Source organism: Heptranchias perlo, unplaced genomic scaffold (genome assembly GCF_035084215.1).
Source record: "Heptranchias perlo isolate sHepPer1 unplaced genomic scaffold, sHepPer1.hap1 HAP1_SCAFFOLD_773, whole genome shotgun sequence".
Classification (NCBI taxonomy): Eukaryota; Metazoa; Chordata; class Chondrichthyes; order Hexanchiformes; family Hexanchidae; genus Heptranchias; species Heptranchias perlo.
The window spans coordinates 57,384-75,969 of NW_027139807.1; the positions used below are offsets into that span (position 1 = coordinate 57,384).

Sequence of the window (18,586 nt, forward strand, 5' to 3'; positions counted from 1 at the left end):
CAAATTTTGAAATTGTGCCCTGTACACCCAAGTCCAAGTCATTAATATATATCAAGAAAAGCAGTGGTCCCAGCACCGACCCCTGGGGAACACCACTGTACACCTCCCTCCGGTCCGAAAAACAACTGTTCACCACTACTCTCTGTTTCCTGTCATTTAGCCAATTCTGTATCCGTGCTGCCACTGCCCCCTTTATTCCATGGGCTTCAACTTTGATGATAAGCCTATTATGTTGCACTTTATCAAACGCCTTTCTGAAGTCCATATACACAACATCAACCACACTGCCCTCATCGACCCTCTCTGATACCTCATCAAAAAACTCAATCATAGAAACATAAAAAATAGGAGCAAGAGTAGGCCATTCGGCCCTTTGCTCCTGCTCCGCCATTCAAAATGATCATGGCTGATCGTCTAACTCAGTACCCTGTTCCTGCTTTTTCCCCATATCCCTTGATCCCTTTAGCATTAGGAAATATATCTATCTCCTTCTTGAATATATTTAATGACTTGGCCTCCACTGCCTTCTGTGGTAGAGAATTCCACAGGTTCACCACCCTCTGAGTGAAGAAATTTCTCCTCATCTCGGTTCTAAATGGCATACCCCGTATCCTGAGACTATGACCCCTGGTTCTGGACTCCCCAGCCTTCGGGAACATCCTCCCTGCATCTAGTCTGTCTAGTCCTGTTAGAATTTTATATGTTTCGATGAGATCTCCTCTCATTCTTCTAAACCCGAGTGAACATAGGCCTAGTCGACCCAATCTCTCTTCATACGTCAGTCCTGCCATCCCAGGAATCAGTCTGGTAAACCTTCGTTGCACTGCCTCCATGGCAAGGACATCCTTCCTCAGATAAGGAGACCAAAAGATAAGGATAGAGGGGGGAGAGTCCGTGATCCAGTAATCAGACACGGACTGTGGATAGAGGGGGGAGAGTCCGTGATCCAGTAATCAGACACGGACTGTGGATAGAGGGGGGAGAGTCTGTGATCCAGTAATCAGACACGGACCGGGGATAGAGGGGGGAGAGTCCGTGATCCAGTAATCAGACACGGACCGGGGATAGAGGGGGGAGAGTCTGTGATCCAGTAATCAGACACGGACTGTGGATAGAGGGGGGAGAGTCCGTGATCCAGTAATCAGACACGGACCGGGGATAGAGGGGGGAGAGTCTGTGATCCAGTTGGGAGAGAGTCAGAGTTTCAGGAGCTGGTGAGGAAATTACAAAGCAGGACCTCAGATGGTGGTAATCTGTTGATCACTCCCAGTGTCACACACTGGTGAGTATAGGAATCGTTGGATACGACAGCTTCGTGCGTGGCTGGAGACATGGTGCAGGAGGGAGAGCCTCATTCATAGAATCATAGAAAGTTACGGCACAGGAGGCCATTTGGCCCATTGCATCCAATATAGCTATCCAGCTTCATCCCTTTCCCGCTCTTGGTCCGTTGCCCTGTCGGTTACAGCGCTCCAGGTACTTTTTAAATGAGTTGAGGGTTTCTGCCTCTCCCACCCTCTCAGGCAGTGAGTTCCAGACCCCCACCACCCTCTGGGGGAAAAACTTTCTCCTCAGCTCCCCTCTAATCCTTCTACCAATTACTTTAAATCCATGCCCCCTGGTCGCAGACCCCTCTGTTAAGGGGAATAGGTCCTCCCTATCCACTCCATCTAACCCCATCAAAATTTTATACACCTCAATGAAATCTCCCCTCAGTCATCTTTGTTCCAAAGAAAAAAACCAAGACAATCCAATCTTTCCTCGTAGCTAAAATTGTCCAGTCCTGGCAACATCCTCGTAAATCCACCCGGCATCGGACCACGAGGCACCGGACACGACAAAGGCAAACTGAGCTCAGTCGACCCTGAAAAGTCCTCCTCAGTAACATCTGGGGACTTGTGCCAAAATTGGGAGAGCTGTCCCACAGACGAGTCAAGCAACAGCCTGAAATAGCCATACTCACAGAATCATATCTTTCAGCCAACGTCCCAGACTCTTCCATCACCATCCCTGGGTATGTCCTGTCCCACCGGCAGAACTGACCAAACAGAGGTGGCGGTACAGTGATACACATCCCGGCTATAGTGCTGAAGTCTTGTGTATTCTGCAGCGAGTGACTCACCTCCTGACTCCCCAAAGCCTTTCCACCATCTACAAGGCACAAGTCAGGAGTGTGATGGAATACTCTCCACTTGCCTGGATGAGTGCAGCTTCAACATTCAAAAAGCTCAAGACCATACAGGACAAAGCAGCCCGCTTGATTGGCACCCCATCCACCACCCTAAACATTCACTCCCTTCACCACCGGCGCACAGTGGCTGCAGTGTGTACCATCCACAGGATGCACTGCAGCAACTCGCCAAGGCTTCTTCGACAGCACCTCCCAAACCCGCGACCTCTCCCACCTAGAAGGACAAGAGCAGCAGGCACATGGGAACAACACCACCTGCACGTTCCCCTCCAAGTCACACACCATCCCGACTTGGAAATATATCGCCGTTCCTTCATCGTCGCTGGGTCAAAATCCTGGAACTCCCTTCCTAACAGCACTGTGGGAGAACCGTCACCACACGGACTGCAGCGGTTCAAGAAGGCGGCTCACCACCACCTTCTCAAGGGCAATTCAGGATGGGCAATAAATGCCGGCCTCGCCAGCGACGCCCACATCCCATGAACGACTAAAAAAATACAGTCAGGAGGGAGTGGCCCTGGGAGTCCTCAACATTGACTCCGGACCCGATGAAATCTCATGGCATCAGGTCAAACATGGGCAAGGAAACCTCCTGCTGATTACCACCTACCGTCCTCCCTCAGCTGATGAATCAGTCCTCCTCCATGTTGAACACCACTTGGAGGAAGCACTGAGGGTAGCAAGGGCACAGAATGTACTCTGGGTGGGGGACTTCAATGTCCATCACCAAGGGTGGCTCGGTAGCACCACTACTGACCGAGCTGGCCGAGTCCTGAAAGACAGAGCTGCCAGACTGGGCCTGCGGCATGTGGTGTGTGAACCAACACGAGGGAAAAACTTACTTGACCTCGTCCTCACCAATCTACCTGTCGCAGATGCATCTGTCCATGACAGTATTGGTAGGAGTGACCACCGCACAGTCCTCATGGAGATGAAGTCCCATCTTCGCACTGAGGACACCATCCAACGTGTTGTGTGGCACTACCACCGTGCTAAATGGGATAGATTCAGAACAGATCTAGCAGCTCAAAACTGGACATCCATGAGGCGCTGTGGGCCGTCAGCAGCAGCAGAATTGTATTCCAGCACAATCTGTAACCTCATGGCCCGACATATTCCTCACTCTACCATTACCAACAAGCCAGGGGATCAACCCTGGTTCAATGAGGAGTGTAGAAGAGCATGCCAGGAGCAGCACCAGGCGTACCTAAAAATGAGGTGCCAACCTGGTGAAGCTACAACTCAGGACTACATGCATGCTAAACAGCGGAAGCAACATGCTATAGACAGAGCTAAGGGATTCCACAACCAACGGATCAGATCAAAGCTCTGCAGTCCTGCCACATCTAGTCGTGAATGGTGGTGGACAATTAAACGACTAACAGGAGGAGGAGGCTCTGTAAACATCCTCATCCTCAATGATGGCAGAGTCCAGCATGTGAGTGCAAAAGACAAGGCTGAAGCGTTTGCAACCATCTTCAGCCAGAAGTGCCGAGTGGATGATCCATCTCGGCCTCCTCCCGATATCCCCACCATCACAGAAGCCAGTCTTCAGCCAATTCGATTCACTCCACGTGATATCAAGAAACGGCTGACTGCACCGGATACAGCAAAGGCTATGGGCCCCGACAACATCCCGGCTGTAGTGCTGAAGACTTGTGCTCCAGAACTAGCTGCGCCTCGACCATTACCCTTTGCTTCCTGCCACTGAGCCAATTCTGGATCCAATTTGCCACTTTCCCTTGGATCCCATGGGATTTTACTTTTTTGACCAGTCTGCCATGTGGGACCTTGTCAAAAGCCTTGCTAAAATCCATGTAGACTACATCAAATACACTACACTCATCGACCCTCCTTGTTACCTGCTCAAAAAATTCAATCAAGTTAGTCAGACACGACTTTCCCTTAACAAATCCATGCTGACTGTCCTTGATTAACCCGTGCCTTTCTAAATAACGATTTATGCTGTCCCTTAGAATTGATTCCAATAATTTTCCCACATCCGAGGTTAGACTAACTGACCTATAATTTTTTTGTTTTTTTATTCGTTCATGGGATGTGGGCGAGGCCAGCATTTATTGCCCATCCCTAATTGCCCCTTGAGAAGGTGGTGGTGAGCCGCCTTCTTGAACCGCTGCAGTCCGTGTGGTGACGGTTCTCCCACAGTGCTGTTAGGAAGGGAGTTCCAGGATTTTGACCCAGCGACAATGAGGGAACGGCGATATATTTCCAAGTCGGGATGGTGTGTGACTTGGAGGGGAACGTGCAGGTGGTGTTGTTCCCATGTGCCTGCTGCTCTTGTCCTTCTAGGTGGTAGAGGTCGCGGGTTTGGGAGGTGCTGTCGAAGAAGCCTTGGCGAGTTGCTGCAGTGCATCCTGTGGATGGTACACACTGCAGCCACAGTGCGCCGGTGGTGAAGGGAGTGACTGTTTAGTGTGGTGGATGGGGTGCCAATCAAGCGGGCTGCTTTATCTTGGATGGTGTCGAGCTTCTTGAGTGTTGTTGGAGCTGCACTCATCCAAGCAAGTGGAGAGTATTCCATCACACTCCTGACTTGTGCCTTGTAGATGGTGGAAAGGCTTTGGGGAGTCAGGAGGTGAGTCACTCGCCGCAGAATACCCAGCCTCTGACCTGCTCTCGTAGCCACAGTATTTATATGGCTGGTCCAGTTAAGTTTCTGGTCAATGGTGACCCCCAGGATGTTGATGATGGGGGATTCGGTCACATCGTTCACCTGACGAAGGAGGAAGTGAGGGACCTTGGAGTGCATGTCCACAGATCCCTGAAGGTAGCAGGACAGGTAGATAAGGTGGTTAAGAAGGCAGACGGGATACTTTCCTTTATTAGCCGAGGCATAGAATATAAGAGCAGGGAGGTTATGCTGGAACTGTATAAAACACTAGTTAGGTCACAGCTTGAGTACTGTGTACAGTTCTGGTCACCACATTACAGGAAAGATGTGATTGCACTAGAGAGGGTACAGAGGAGATTTACGAGGATGTTGCCAGGACTGGAGAATTTTAGCTGTGAGGAAAGTTTGGATAGGCTGGGGTTTTTTCTTTGGAACAGAGGAGGCTGAGGGGTGATTTAATTGAGGTGTATAAAATTATGAGGGGCCCAGATAGAATGGATAGGGAGGACCTATTTCCCTTAGCAGAGGGGTCAGTGACCAGGGGGCATAGATTTAAAGTAATTGGTAGAAGGATTAGAGGGGAGCTGAGGAGAATTTTTTTCACCCAGAGGGTGGTGGGGGTCTGGAACTCACTGCCTGAGAGGGTGGGAGAGGCAGAAACCCTCAACTCATTTAAAAAGTACCTGGATGTGCACCTGAAGTGCCGAAACCCACAGGGCTACGGACCAAGTGCTGGAAAGTGGGATTAGGCTGGATGCTCTTTTTTGGCCGGCACCGACACGATGGGCCGAATGGCCTCCTTTTGTGCCGTAACTTTCTAACTAATTTGTTAATGATCTGGAATGCACTGCCTGAGAGGTGGTGGAAGCAGATTCAATTGTAACTTTCAAAAGGGAATTGGAGGGAAAATTCCTTGAAGGGGAAAAGTGCCACATAATAGGCTTGTCAGCAAAGATGAAGCCCATGGAACAAAAGGGGCAGTGGCAGCACGGATTGGCTGAGAGACAGGAAACAGAGAGTAGTGGTGAACGGTTGTTTTTCGGACTGGAGGGAGGTGTACAGTGGTGTTCCCCAGGGGTCAGTGCTGGGACCACTGCTTTTCTTGATATATAGAGGAGCCGAGCCGAGCGGAGGGAGCGTCCGATAAAAGGCGGGATTTCAGAGCGCTGAGAACAGCTGAGAGGAGCCGAGCCGAGCGGAGGGAGCGTCCGATAAAAGGCGGGATTTCAGAGCGCTGAGAACAGCTGAGAGGAGCCGAGCCGAGCGGAGCTGCGACCGAGTTCGAAGTGACGTCAGGAATCAGATCGGGACGCGACACAGGGGAGGCACCTGATTGGTGAGTAGGTTCAGGTGAGTATTTCTCCTTATCTACAGTAACTGAAGTAAAAGGAAAGGGAAGGTCTGCAGGTCTTATAGGAAGTAGCGTTTATTTTTTAGTGAATCAAGGTCCCTAGTGTAGTTAACATTATCTAAATTGAGAACAATTTAAAGGAGTAAACTCCTTAAAGGGAGTGGTAAGTAGTTTTTCTTTCCTTTTTTTTTCTCTTGACATTGTAGTTGTTCTTAAGCTAATTTAAGGGTTAAGTCATGGCAGGAGATCCCAGCGCCGTGTCATGTTCCTCTTGTGGGATGTGGGAATTCAGGGATCCTTCCTGTATCCCTGATTCCTTCACCTGCGGGAAGTGTGTCCAGCTGCAGCTATTGTTTGACCGCTTGACGGCTCTGGAGCTGCGGATGGACTCACTTTGGAGCATCCGCGATGCTGAGAAAGTCGTGGATAGCACGTTCAGTGAGTTGGTCACACCACAGATAAAAATTACTGAGGGAGATAGTGAATGGGTGACCAACAGACAGAGGAAGAGTAGGAAGGCAGTGCAGGGGTCCCCTGTGGTCATCTCCCTCCAAAACAGGTATACCGTTTTGGATACTGTTGGCGGAGATGGCTCACCAGGGGAAGGTGGCAGTGGCCAGGTTCATGGCACCGTGGCTGGCTCTGCTGCACAGGAGGGCAGGAAAAAGAGTGGCAGAGCTATAGTGATAGGGGACTCGATTGTAAGGGGAATAGACAGGCGTTTCTGCGGACGCAACCGAGACTCCAGGATGGTATGTTGCCTCCCTGGTGCAAGGGTCAAGGATGTCTCGGAGCGGCTGCAGGACATTCTGGAGGGGGAGGGTGAACAGCCAGTTGTCGTGGTGCATATAGGCACCAACGATATAGGTAAAAAACAGGATGAGGTCCTACAAGCTGAATTTAGGGAGTTAGGAGTTAAACTAAAGAGTAGGACCTCAAAGGTAGTAATCTCAGGATTGCTACCAGTGCCACGGGTTAGTCAGAGTAGGAATGACAGGATAGCTAGGATGAATACGCGGCTTGAGAGATGGTGCAAGCTGGAGGGATTCAAATTCCTGGGCCATTGGAACCGGTTCTGGGGGAGGTGGGACCAGTACAAATTGGACGGTCTGCATCTGGGCAGGACTGGAACCAATGTCCTAGGGGGAGTGTTTGCTAGTGCTGTTGGGGAGGGTTTAAACTAATGTGGCAGGGGGATGGGAACCGATGCAGGAAGTCAGTGGGAAATAAAGTGGTGACAGAAACAAAAGGCAGTAAGGGAGAGTGTACAGAACATGACCGGACAGATGGTCTGAGAAAGCAGGGCAAAGACCAAGGGAAGTCTAGATTAAACTGCATTTATTTCAATGCAAGAAGTCTGATGGGCAAGGCAGATGAACTCAGGGCATGGATGGGTACATGGGACTGGGATGTTATAGCTATTACTGAAACATGGCTAAGGGAGGGGCAGGACTGGCAGCTCAATGTTCCAGGGTACAGATGCTATAGGAAAGATAGAGCAGGAGGTAAGAGAGGAGGGGGAGTTGCGTTCTTGATTAGGGAGAACATCACGGCAGTAGTGAGAGGGGATATATCCGAGGGTTCGCCCACTGAGTCCATATGGGTAGAACTGAAAAATAAGAAGGGAGAGATCACTTTGATAGGATTGTACTACAGACCCCCAAATAGTCAACGGGAAATTGAGGAGCAAATATGTAAGGAGATTACAGACAGCTGCAAGAAAAATAGGGTGGTAATAGTAGGGGACTTTAACTTTCCCAACATTGACTGGGACAGCCATAGCATTAGGGGCTTGGATGGAGAGAAATTTGTTGAGTGTATTCAGGAGGAATTTCTCATTCAGTATGTGGATGGCCCGACTAGAGAGGGGGCAAAACTTGACCTCCTCTTGGGAAATAAGGAAGGGCAGGTGACAGAAGTGTTAGTGAGGGATCACTTTGGGACCAGTGATCATAATTCCATTAGTTTTAAGATAGCTATGGAGAAGGATAGGTCTGGCCCAAAAGTTAAAATTCTAAATTGGGGAAAGGCCAATTTTGATGGTATTAGACAGGAACTTTCAGAAGTTGATTGGGAGAGTCTGTTGGCAGGCAAAGGGACGTCTGGTAAGTGGGAGGCTTTCAAAAGTGTGTTAACCAGGGTTCAGGGTAAGCACATTCCTTATAAAGTGAAGGGCAAGGCTGGTAGAAGTAGGGAACCTTGGATGACTCGGGAGATTGAGGCACTAGTCAAAAATAAGAAGGAGGCATATGACATGCATAGGCAGCTGGGATCAAGTGGATCCCTTGAAGAGTATAGAGATTGCCGGAGTAGAGTTAAGAGAGAAATCAGGAGGGCAAAAAGGGGATATGAGATTGCTTTGGCAGATCAGGCAAAGGTGAATCCAAAGAGCTTCTACAAATACATAAAGGGCAAAAGGGTAACTAGGGAGAGAGTAGGGCCTCTTAAGGATCAACAAGGTCATCTATGTGGGGAACCACAAGAGATGGGTGAGATCCTGAATGAATATTTCACATCGGTATTTACGGTTGAGAAAGGCATGGATGTTAGGGAACTTGGGGAAATAAATAGTGATGTCTTGAGGAGTGTACATATTACAGAGAGGGAGGTGCTGGAAGTCTTAACGCGCATCAAGGTAGATAAATCTCCGGGACCTGATGAAATGTATCCCAGGACGTTATGGGAGGTTAGGGAGGAAATTGCGGGTCCCCTAGCAGAGATATTTGAATCATCCACCGCTACAGGTGAGGTGCCTGAAGATTGGAGGGTAGCAAATGTTGTGCCTTTGTTTAAGAAGGGCGGCAGGGAAAAGCCTGGGAACTACAGACCAGTGAGCCTGACATCTGTAGTGGGTAAGTTGTTAGAGGGTGTTCTGAGGGACAGAATCTACAGGCATTTGGAGAGGCAGGGACTAATTAGGAACAGTCAGCATGGTTTTGTGAGAGGAAAATCATGTCTCACGAATTTGATTGAGTTTTTTGAAGGGGTAACCAAGAAGATAGATGAGGGCTGTGCAGTAGACGTGGTCTACATGGACTTCAGCAAAGCATTTGACAAGGTACCGCATGGTAGGTTGTTACATAAGGTTAAATCTCATGGGATCCAAGGTGAGGTAGCCAATTGGATACAAAATTGGCTTGACGACAGAAGACAGAGGGTGGTTGTCGAGGGTTGTTTTTCAAACTGGATGCCTGTGTCCAGCGGTGTGCCTCAGGGATCGGTGCTGGGTCCGCTGTTATTTGTTATTTATATTAATGATTTGGATGAGAATTTAGGAGGCATGGTTAGTAAGTTTGCAGATGACACCAAGATTGGTGGCATTGTGGACAGTGAAGAAGGTTATCTAGGATTGCAACGGGATCTTGATAAATTGGGCCAGTGGGCCGATGAATGGCAGATGGAGTTTAATTTAGATAAATGTGAGGTGATGCATTTTGGTAGATCGAATCGGGCCAGGACCTACTCCGTTAATGGTAGGGCGTTGGGGAGAGTTATAGAACAAAGAGATCTAGGAGTACAGATTCATAGCTCCTTGAAAGTGGAGTCACAGGTGGATAGGGTGGTGAAGAAGGCATTCAGCATGCTTGGTTTCATTGGTCAGAACATTGAATGCAGGAGTTGGGATGTCTTGTTGAAGTTGTACAGGGCATTGGTGAGGCCACACTTGGAATACTGTGTACAGTTCTGGTCACCCTATTATAGAAAGGATATTATTAAACTAGAAAGAGTGCAGAAAAGATTTACTAGGATGCTACCGGGACTTGATGGTTTGACTTACAGGGAGAGGTTAGACAGACTGGGACTTTATTCCCTGGAGAGTAGGAGGTTAAGGGGTGATCTTATAGAAGTCTATAAAATAATGAGGGGCATAGATAAGGTCGATAGTCAAAATCTTTTCCCAAAGGTAGGGGAGTCTATAACGAGGGGGCACAGATTTAAGGTGAGAGGGGAGAGATACAAAAGGATCCAGAGGGGCAATTTTTTCACTCAAAGGGTGGTGAGTGTCTGGAACGAGCTGCCAGAGGCAGTAGTAGAGGCGGGTACAATTTTGTCTTTTAAAAAGCATTTGGACAGTTACATGGGGAAGATGGGTATCGAGGGATATGGGCCAAGTGCAGGCAATTGGGACTAGCTTAGTGGTATAAACTGGGCGACATGGACATGTTGGGCCGAAGGGCCTGTTTCCATGTTGTAACTTCTATGATTCTATGATTCTATATTAATGACAGGGCACAATTTCAAAATTTGCAGATGACACAAAACTTGGAAGGGTAGTGAACAGTGAGGAGGATAGTGATAGACTTCAAGAGGATACAGACAGGCTGGTGGAATGGGCGGACACGTGGCAGATGAAATTTAATGCAGAAAAATGTGAAGTGATACATTTTGGTCGGAAGAATGAAGAGAGGCAATATAAACTAGAGGGCACAATTCTAAAAGGGGTACAGGAACAGAGAGATCTGAGGGTATATGTGCACAAATCATTGAAGGTGGCAGGGCAGGTTGGGAAAGTGGTTAAAAAAGCATACGGGATCTTGGGCTTTATAAATAGAGGCATAGAGTACAAAAGTATGGAAGTTATGATGAACCTTTATAAAACACTGGTTTGGCACAACTGGAGTATTGTGTCCAGTTCGGAGCACCGCACTTTAGGAAAGATGTGAAGGCCTTAGAGAGGGTGCAGAAGAGATTTACTGGAATGATTCCAGGGACGAGGAACATTGGTTATGTGGATAGACTGGAGAAGCTGTGTTTGTTCTCTTTGGAACAGAGACGGTTGCGAGGCGATTTGATCGAGGTGTTCAAAATCATGAAGGGTCTAGACAGTAGATAGAGAGAAACTGTTCCCATTGGCGGAAGGGTTGAGAACCAGTGGACGCAGATTTAAGGTAATTGGCAAAAGAACAAAAGGCGACATGAGGTAAAATTTTTTCACACAGCGAGTGGTTATGATTGGGAACGCTCTGCCTGAAAGGATGGTGGAAGCAGATTCAATCGTGGCTTTGAAAAAGGAATTGGATAAATACTTGAGGAAAAAAAAATTGCAGAGCGATGGGGAAAGGGCAGGAGAGTGGGACCAGCTGGATTGCTCTTGCAAAGAGCCGGTACGGGCTCAATGGGCCGAATGGCCTCCTTCTGTGGTGTAACCATTCTATGATTCTATAAGGAAAGAGCAGGGGAGTGGGACTAATTGGATAGCTCTTTCAAAGAGCTGGCACAGGCACGATGGGCCAAATGGCCTGTGTTTCTTCATTCTATGATACTATGATACAATACTCAGACACGGACTCTGGATGGAGTGGGACTCATGGGAGAGAGTCTGTGATACAATCATTAGGGCGATTATAAACACGGCTTCCCTTGTTTAATTGGGTTATCGATCTGTGACCAATCTCTATTCTCATTTCCTGATTAAAGAATGTTTTTCCAGTGACAGCGCAGGGTGGCGGTCCCTTTAAGAGCGGGAGGCGCTATCCCGGTGTGCGCATGCGCGGCGCCCGCTGATATTACGCATGCGCGCTCCACTCCGCCCTCTTTTTTTGGATCCGGGGAGATGGTGAGTGGCGGCCCCGGGGAGCGGGCCCTGAATCCGCCGCCATCCGGCCTCCCGGGGGCCATCGGCGGGCGGACAGGCGCCCCGGCAGCGCCCCGCACCCACAACTAACCGGGGCACCGAGCACTGGGCGGCGGCGGACATTTAAAACCCGCCCGTGAGGGAAGGAGGATCGGGGCCCAGGAGAGAGGCCGGGGGGGGGGGGAGAGGGAGAGAGAGAGAGGCCGGGGGGGGGGGGAGAGGGAGAGAGAGAGAGACCGGGGGGGGGGAGAGAGACCGGGGGGGGGGAGGGAGAGACCGGGGGGGGGGAGGGAGAGGCCGGGGGGGGGGGGAGAGAGAGAGAGAGAGACCGGGGGGGGGGAGAGAGACCGGGGGGGAGGGGGAGGGGGAGAGACCGGGGGGGGGAGGGAGAGGCCGGGGGGGGGGGGGAGAGAGAGAGAGAGAGACCGGGGGGGGGGAGAGAGACCGGGGGGGAAGAGAGGGAGAGACCGGGGGGGGGGGGGAGAGAGAGAGAGAGAGACCGGGGGGGGGGAGAGAGACCGGGGGGGGGGGAGGGAGAGACCGGGGGGGGGGAGGGAGAGGCCGGGGGGGGGGGAGAGAGAGAGAGAGAGACCGGGGGGGGGGGAGAGAGAGAGAGAGAGAGACCGGGGGGGGGGGAGAGAGACCGGGGGGGGGGAGGGGGAGGGGGAGAGACCGGGGGGGGGGGAGGGGGAGAGACCGGGGGGGGAGGGGGAGAGAGACTGGGGGGGGGGGGAGAGAGACTGGGGGGGGGGGGAGAGAGACTGGGGGGGGGGGGAGAGGGGGAGAGACTGGGGGGGGGGGGGAGAGGGGAGAGACTGGGGGGGGGGGGGGGGAGAGAGACTGGGGGGGGGGGGGGAGAGGGAGAGACTGGGGTGGGGGGGGGAGAGAGAGAGAGGACCGGGGGTGGGGGGGGGAGAGGGAGAGAGACCCGGGGGGAGAGAGAGACCGGGGGGAGGGAGAGAGAGACCTGGGGGTGGGGGGGGGAGAGGGAGAGAGACCGGGGGTGGGGGGGGGAGAGGGAGAGAGACCGGGGGTGGGGGGGGGGGAGAGGGAGAGAGACCGGGGGTGGGGGGGGGAGAGGGAGAGAGACCCGGGGGGGAGAGAGAGACCGGGGGGAGGGAGAGAGAGACCTGGGGGTGGGGGGGGGAGAGGGAGAGAGACCGGGGGTGGGGGGGGGGGGAGAGGGAGAGAGACCGGGGGTGGGGGGGGGGGGGAGAGGGAGAGAGACCGGGGGTGGGGGGGGGGGGGAGAGGGAGAGAGACCGGGGGTGGGGGGGGGGGGGAGAGGGAGAGAGACCGGGGGTGGGGGGGGGGGAGAGGGGAGAGAGACCGGGGGTGGGGGGGGGGGGGAGAGGGAGAGAGACTGGGGTGGGGGGGGGAGAGGGAGAGAGACCGGGGGGGGGGGAGAGGGAGAGAGACCGGGGGGGGGGGGGGGGGAGAGGGAGAGAGACTGGGGGGGGGGGAGAGAGAGAGACTGGGGGGGGGGGGAGAGAGAGACCGGGGGTGGGGGGGGGGAGAGGGAGAGAGACCGGGGGGAGAGAGAGAGAGAGAGAGAGACTGGGGGGGGGGGGGAGAGAGAGAGAGAGACTGGGGGTGGGGGGGGGGGGGAGAGAGAGAGAGAGACTGGGGGTGGGGGGGGGGGAGAGAGAGAGAGACTGGGGGGGGGGGGGGAGAGAGAGAGACCGGGGGGGGGGGGAGGGGAGAGAGAGACCGGGGGTGGGGGGGGGGGGGGGGAGAGGGAGAGAGACTGGGGGTGGGGGGGGGGGGGGAGAGGGAGAGAGACTGGGGGTGGGGGGGGGGGGGAGAGGGAGAGAGACTGGGGGTGGGGGGGGGGGGAGAGGGAGAGAGACTGGGGGGGGGGGGGAGAGAGAGAGAGACCGGGGGGGGGGGAGAGGGAGAGAGACTGGGGGTGGGGGGGGGGGGGGAGAGGGAGAGAGACTGGGGGTGGGGGGGGGGGGGGAGAGGGAGAGAGACTGGGGGTGGGGGGGGGGGGAGAGGGAGAGAGACTGGGGGTGGGGGGGGGGGGGGGAGAGGGGAGAGAGACTGGGGGTGGGGGGGGGGGGGGAGAGGGGAGAGAGACTGGGGGTGGGGGGGGGGGGGAGAGGGAGAGAGACTGGGGGTGGGGGGGGGGGGGGGAGAGGGAGAGAGACTGGGGGTGGGGGGGGGGGGGAGAGGGAGAGAGACTGGGGGGTGGGGGGGGGGGGGGAGAGGGAGAGAGACTGGGGGTGGGGGGGGGGGAGAGGGAGAGAGACTGGGGGGGGGGGGTTCGAGTTGTAAATGTTCGTTTTGAGTTCGGTGATGGGGTTAGTTGTCGGTGTTTTTGGGGGGGGTTCGAGTTGGTGTTTTTGGGGGGGGGGTTGAGTTGGTGTTTTTGGGGGGGGTTGAGTTGGTGTTTTTGGGGGGGGGTTGAGTTGGTGTTTTTGGGGGGTTGAGTTGGTGTTTTTGGGGGGGGTTGAGTTGTCGGTGTTTTTGGGGGGGGGGTTGAGTTGTCGGTGTTTTTGGGGGGGGTTGAGTTGTCGGTGTTTTTGGGGGGGGTTGAGTTGGGTGTTTTTGGGGGGGGTTGAGTTGTCGGTGTTTTTGAGGGGGGGGTTGAGTTGTCGGTGTTTTTGGGGGGGGTTGAGTTGTCGGTGTTTTTGGGGGGGGGTTGAGTTGTCGGTGTTTTTGGGGGGGGGTTGAGTTGTCGGTGTTTTTGGGGGGGGTTGAGTTGGTGTTTTTTGGGGGGGTTGAGTTGTCGGTGGTTTTGAGGGGGGGTTGAGTTGTCGGTGTTTTTGGGGGGGGTTGAGTTGTCGGTGTTTTTGGGGGGGTTGAGTTGTCGGTGTTTTTGGGGGGGGTTGAGTTGTCGGTGTTTTGGGGGGGGTTGAGTTGTCGGTGTTTTTGGGGGGGGTTGAGTTGTCGGTGTTTTTGGGGGGGTTGAGTTGTCGGTGTTTTTGGGGGGGGTTGAGTTGTCGGTGTTTTTGGGGGGGGTTGAGTTGTCGGTGTTTTTGGGGGGGTTGAGTTGTCGGTGTTTTTGGGGGGGTTGAGTTGTCGGTGTTTTTGGGGGGGTTGAGTTGTCGGTGTTTTTGGGGGGGGGTTGAGTTGTCGGTGTTTTTGGGGGGGGGTTGAGTTGTCGGTGTTTTTGGGGGGGGGTTGAGTTGTCGGTGTTTTTGGGGGGGGTTGAGTCGGTGTTTTTGGGGGGGGGTTGAGTCGGTGTTTTTGAGTCCGGTTTAATCTGTTTTTTTTATTTTAGGCGAAACGCACGAAGAAGGTGGGGATTGTGGGTAAATATGGCACGCGATATGGGGCATCGCTGAGGAAGATGGTGAAGAAGATCGAAATCAGCCAACATGCCAAGTACACGTGCTCCTTCTGTGGGAAGGTGAGGGAGTCTGGCCGGGGTCGGGAGGGGGGCAGTGTAGTTATAGAACCTGCAGGGAAATCACAGGAACATAAATAGGAGTACGCCAGGCGGCCCCTCGATCATGGCTGACCTATCCCCATTTCCCTTAATACCCTTGACTAGCAAAAATCTATCGATCTCTGATTTAAAATTATTAATTGAGCTGGCATCTACTGTTTCTTTGTGGGAGAGAGTTCCACACTTCCACTACCCTTTGGGTGAAGAAGTGTTTCCTGACTTCTCTCCTGAATGGCCTGGCTCTGATTTTAAGGTTACGTCCCCTTGTCCTAGACTCCCCCACCAACGGAAAAAGTTTCTCTCCATCAACCCTATCAATTCCTTTCAAAATCCTAAAAACCTTAATCAAATCACCCTTAAACCAGGGAATATGTAACCTAGTGTATGAAATCGCTCATCGGAGCCCTGATAATCTGGTGAATCTACGCTGCACTCCCTCCAAGGCCAATATGTCCTTCCGAAGGAAGCATAACTTCTGCCCCCTTGTACTCTAGTCCTCAAGGGCAGTATTCCATTAGCCTTTTTGATTATTTTCTGTACGTGTCCATGACATTTTAATGATTTATGTACATGGACCTCCACTGTTTTGAGCTTTTCACCATTTAGAAAGTACTCTGTTCTATCCTTTTTAGGTTTAAAGTGAATGACCTCTCACTTGCCTACATTGAAATCCATTTGCCACAGTTTGCTGACCCACTTAATCTATTAATATCTGAAATTTTATGCTCCTGCCTACACTACTTACTATGCCACCAATCTTTGTGTCATCGGCAAACTTCGATATCTGGCTCTCTATTGTGTTTTTTATTCGTTTTCGGGATGTGGGCGTCGCTGGCGAGGCCGGCATTTATTGCCCATCCCTAATTGCCCTCGAGAAGGTGGTGGTGAGCCGCCTTCTTGAACCGCTGCAGTCAGTGTGGTGAAGGTTCTCCCACAGTGCTGTTAGGAAGGGAGTTCCAGGATTTTGACCCAGCGACAATGAAGGAACGGCGATATATTTCCAAGTCGGGATGGGTGTGACTTGGAGGGGAACGTGCAGGTGGTGGTGTTCCCATGCGCCTGCTGCTCTTGTCCTTCTAGATGGTAGAGGTCGCGGGTTTGGGAGGTGCTGTCGAAGAAGCCTTGGCGAGTTGCTGCAGTGCATCCTGTGGATGGTACACACTGCAGCCACAGTGCGCCGGTGGTGAAGGGAGTGAATGTTTAGGGTGGTGGATGGGGTGCCAATCAAGCGGGCTGCTTTGTCCTGGATGGTGTCGAGCTTCTTGTGTGTTGTTGGAGCTGCACTCATCCAGGCAAGTGGAGAGTATTCCATCACACTCCTGACTTGTGCCTTGTAGATGGTGGAAAGGCTTTGGGGAGTCAGGAGGTGAGTCACTCGCCGCAGAATACCCAGCCTCTGACCTGCTCTCGTAGCCACAGTATTTACATGGCTGGTCCAGTTCAGTTTCCGGTCAATGGTGACCCCCAGGATGTTGATGGTGGGGGATTCGGTGATGGTAATGCCGTTGAATGTCAGGGGGAGGTGGTTAGACTCTCTCTTGTTGGAGATGGTCATTGCCTGGCACTTATCTGGCGCGAATGTTACTTGCCACTTATGAGCCCAAGCCTGGATGTTGTCCAGGTCTTGCTGCATGCAGGCTCGGACTGCTTCATTATCTGAGGGGTTGCGAATGGAACTGAACACTGTGCAGTCATCAGCGAACATCCCCATTGATGAAGCAGCTGAAGATGGTTGGGCCTGGGACACTGCCCTGAGGAACTCCTGCAGCAATGCCCTGGGGCTGAGATGATTGGCCTCCAACAACCACTACCATCTTCCTTTGTGCTAGGTGTTATCTCAGTCATTAATAAATAGTGAATAGTTGAGGCCCCGGCACAGATCCCTGTGGGACACCACTAGTTACTTCCTTCCAATTCGAATACATACCCATTATCCCTACTCTGTCTTCTACCACCTAACCAGGTCAATAATTTGCTTTCAATTTTAGCTCTTACGTGGAACCGTATCGAATGCCTTCTGGAAGTCCATATAAACTACATCCATAGACATTCCCCTGTCTATTACTTTAGTTATGTCCTCAAAATTCAATTCGGTTCATTAGACATGAGCTACCCGTTACAAATCCATGTTGGCTCTCTCTGATCAGCTCAAATTTCTCAAGTGCTCAGACACTATCCTTACAGATTCAAGTAACTTCCCCACCTTCCTTAAATAATGGAGTTACATTTGCAGTTTTCCAATCTAAAGGGACAATTCCTGAATCGAGAGAGCTTTGGAAGATTATGGCTAAAGCATCTGCAATTTCCTCACCTCCTTCCTTTAAAACCCTGGGGTGGAAACCATCAGGTCCTGGGGATTGGTCAGCCTTTAGTGCCATTATTTTTTCTAATACAGTTTTCTTGCTTACGTTAACTTTAGTGAGTTCCAATCCTTAATTAATAATTAGTTTCCCTGCAATGTCAGGTATATTATCCTCTTCCTCTACTGTGAAGACTGACAGTGATTATTCAACAAGTCTGCCATTTCCTTATTTTTATTTGTAATATTACCTGCATCTGTTTTTAAAGGGCCCACATTGCCCTTGACTACTTTTGCTTCTAATATAATTGTAAAAACTTTGTTAATCTGGGTACGGTAGCATAGTGCTTATGTTACTGGACTAGTAATCCAGAGTCATCAGTTCAAATCCTGCCACGGCAGCTGGGGAATTTAAATTCAATTAATTAAATAAAATCTGGAATTAAAATACTAGTATCAGTAATGGTGGCCATGAAACTACTGGATTGTCATAAAAACCCATCTGGTTCACGAATGTCCTTTAGGGAAGGAAACCTGCCGTCCTTACCCGGTCTGGCCTATATGTGACTCCAGACCCACAGCAATGTGGTTGATTCTTAATCGCCTTCTGAAATGGCCTAGCAAGACACTCAGTTGTACAATCTCACTGCTCACCACCACCTTCTCAAGGGCAATTAGGAATGGGCAATAAATGCTGGCCTCGCCAGCGACGTCCACATCCCATGAACAAATTTTTAAAAATCTTTATCCCTTGCAAGTTTCTTTTCGTATTCCCTTTTTGAAACTCTTAACCTTTTTTGCTGTTCTTTATATCTCTCCCAGTCCCCTGGATCTACACTATTCTTTGCACTTTTATATGCTCTTTCCTGTAGTTTTATGTTCTCTCTCACCGTGGCTGTCTTATTTGGTAAGTAGAGCTCATGCCCCTTAGGGGTATAATACGGTCCTGTATTGAGCGAAATTCTTTTTTGAAACCTCCTACTGTTCAGCTGTAGTTTTATCAGGAAACAGTTTTGACCAGTTTGCTGTCATCAGTGTCTGTCTCATCCCATTAAAGTTAGCCGTACCAAAATCTAAAATCTTAGGTTAGGAGAAACTTAAGTTACTAACGTTGAATTCGATCATATTATGATCACTGTTAAGAT

General features: G+C 51.6%; 1 protein-coding gene across 1 annotated transcript in view; it reads left to right on the forward strand.

The window, feature by feature from the left end:
* Nucleotides 1-18,586, forward strand: part of rpl37a (ribosomal protein L37a) — a 32,545-nt gene that overhangs the window by 12,871 nt on the left and 1,088 nt on the right. Inside the window, exon 2 of the mRNA XM_067981537.1 lies at nt 14,975-15,103. Coding sequence (XP_067837638.1) covers nt 14,975-15,103 — 129 coding nt within the window. The remainder of the gene's footprint in view (nt 1-14,974; nt 15,104-18,586) is intronic.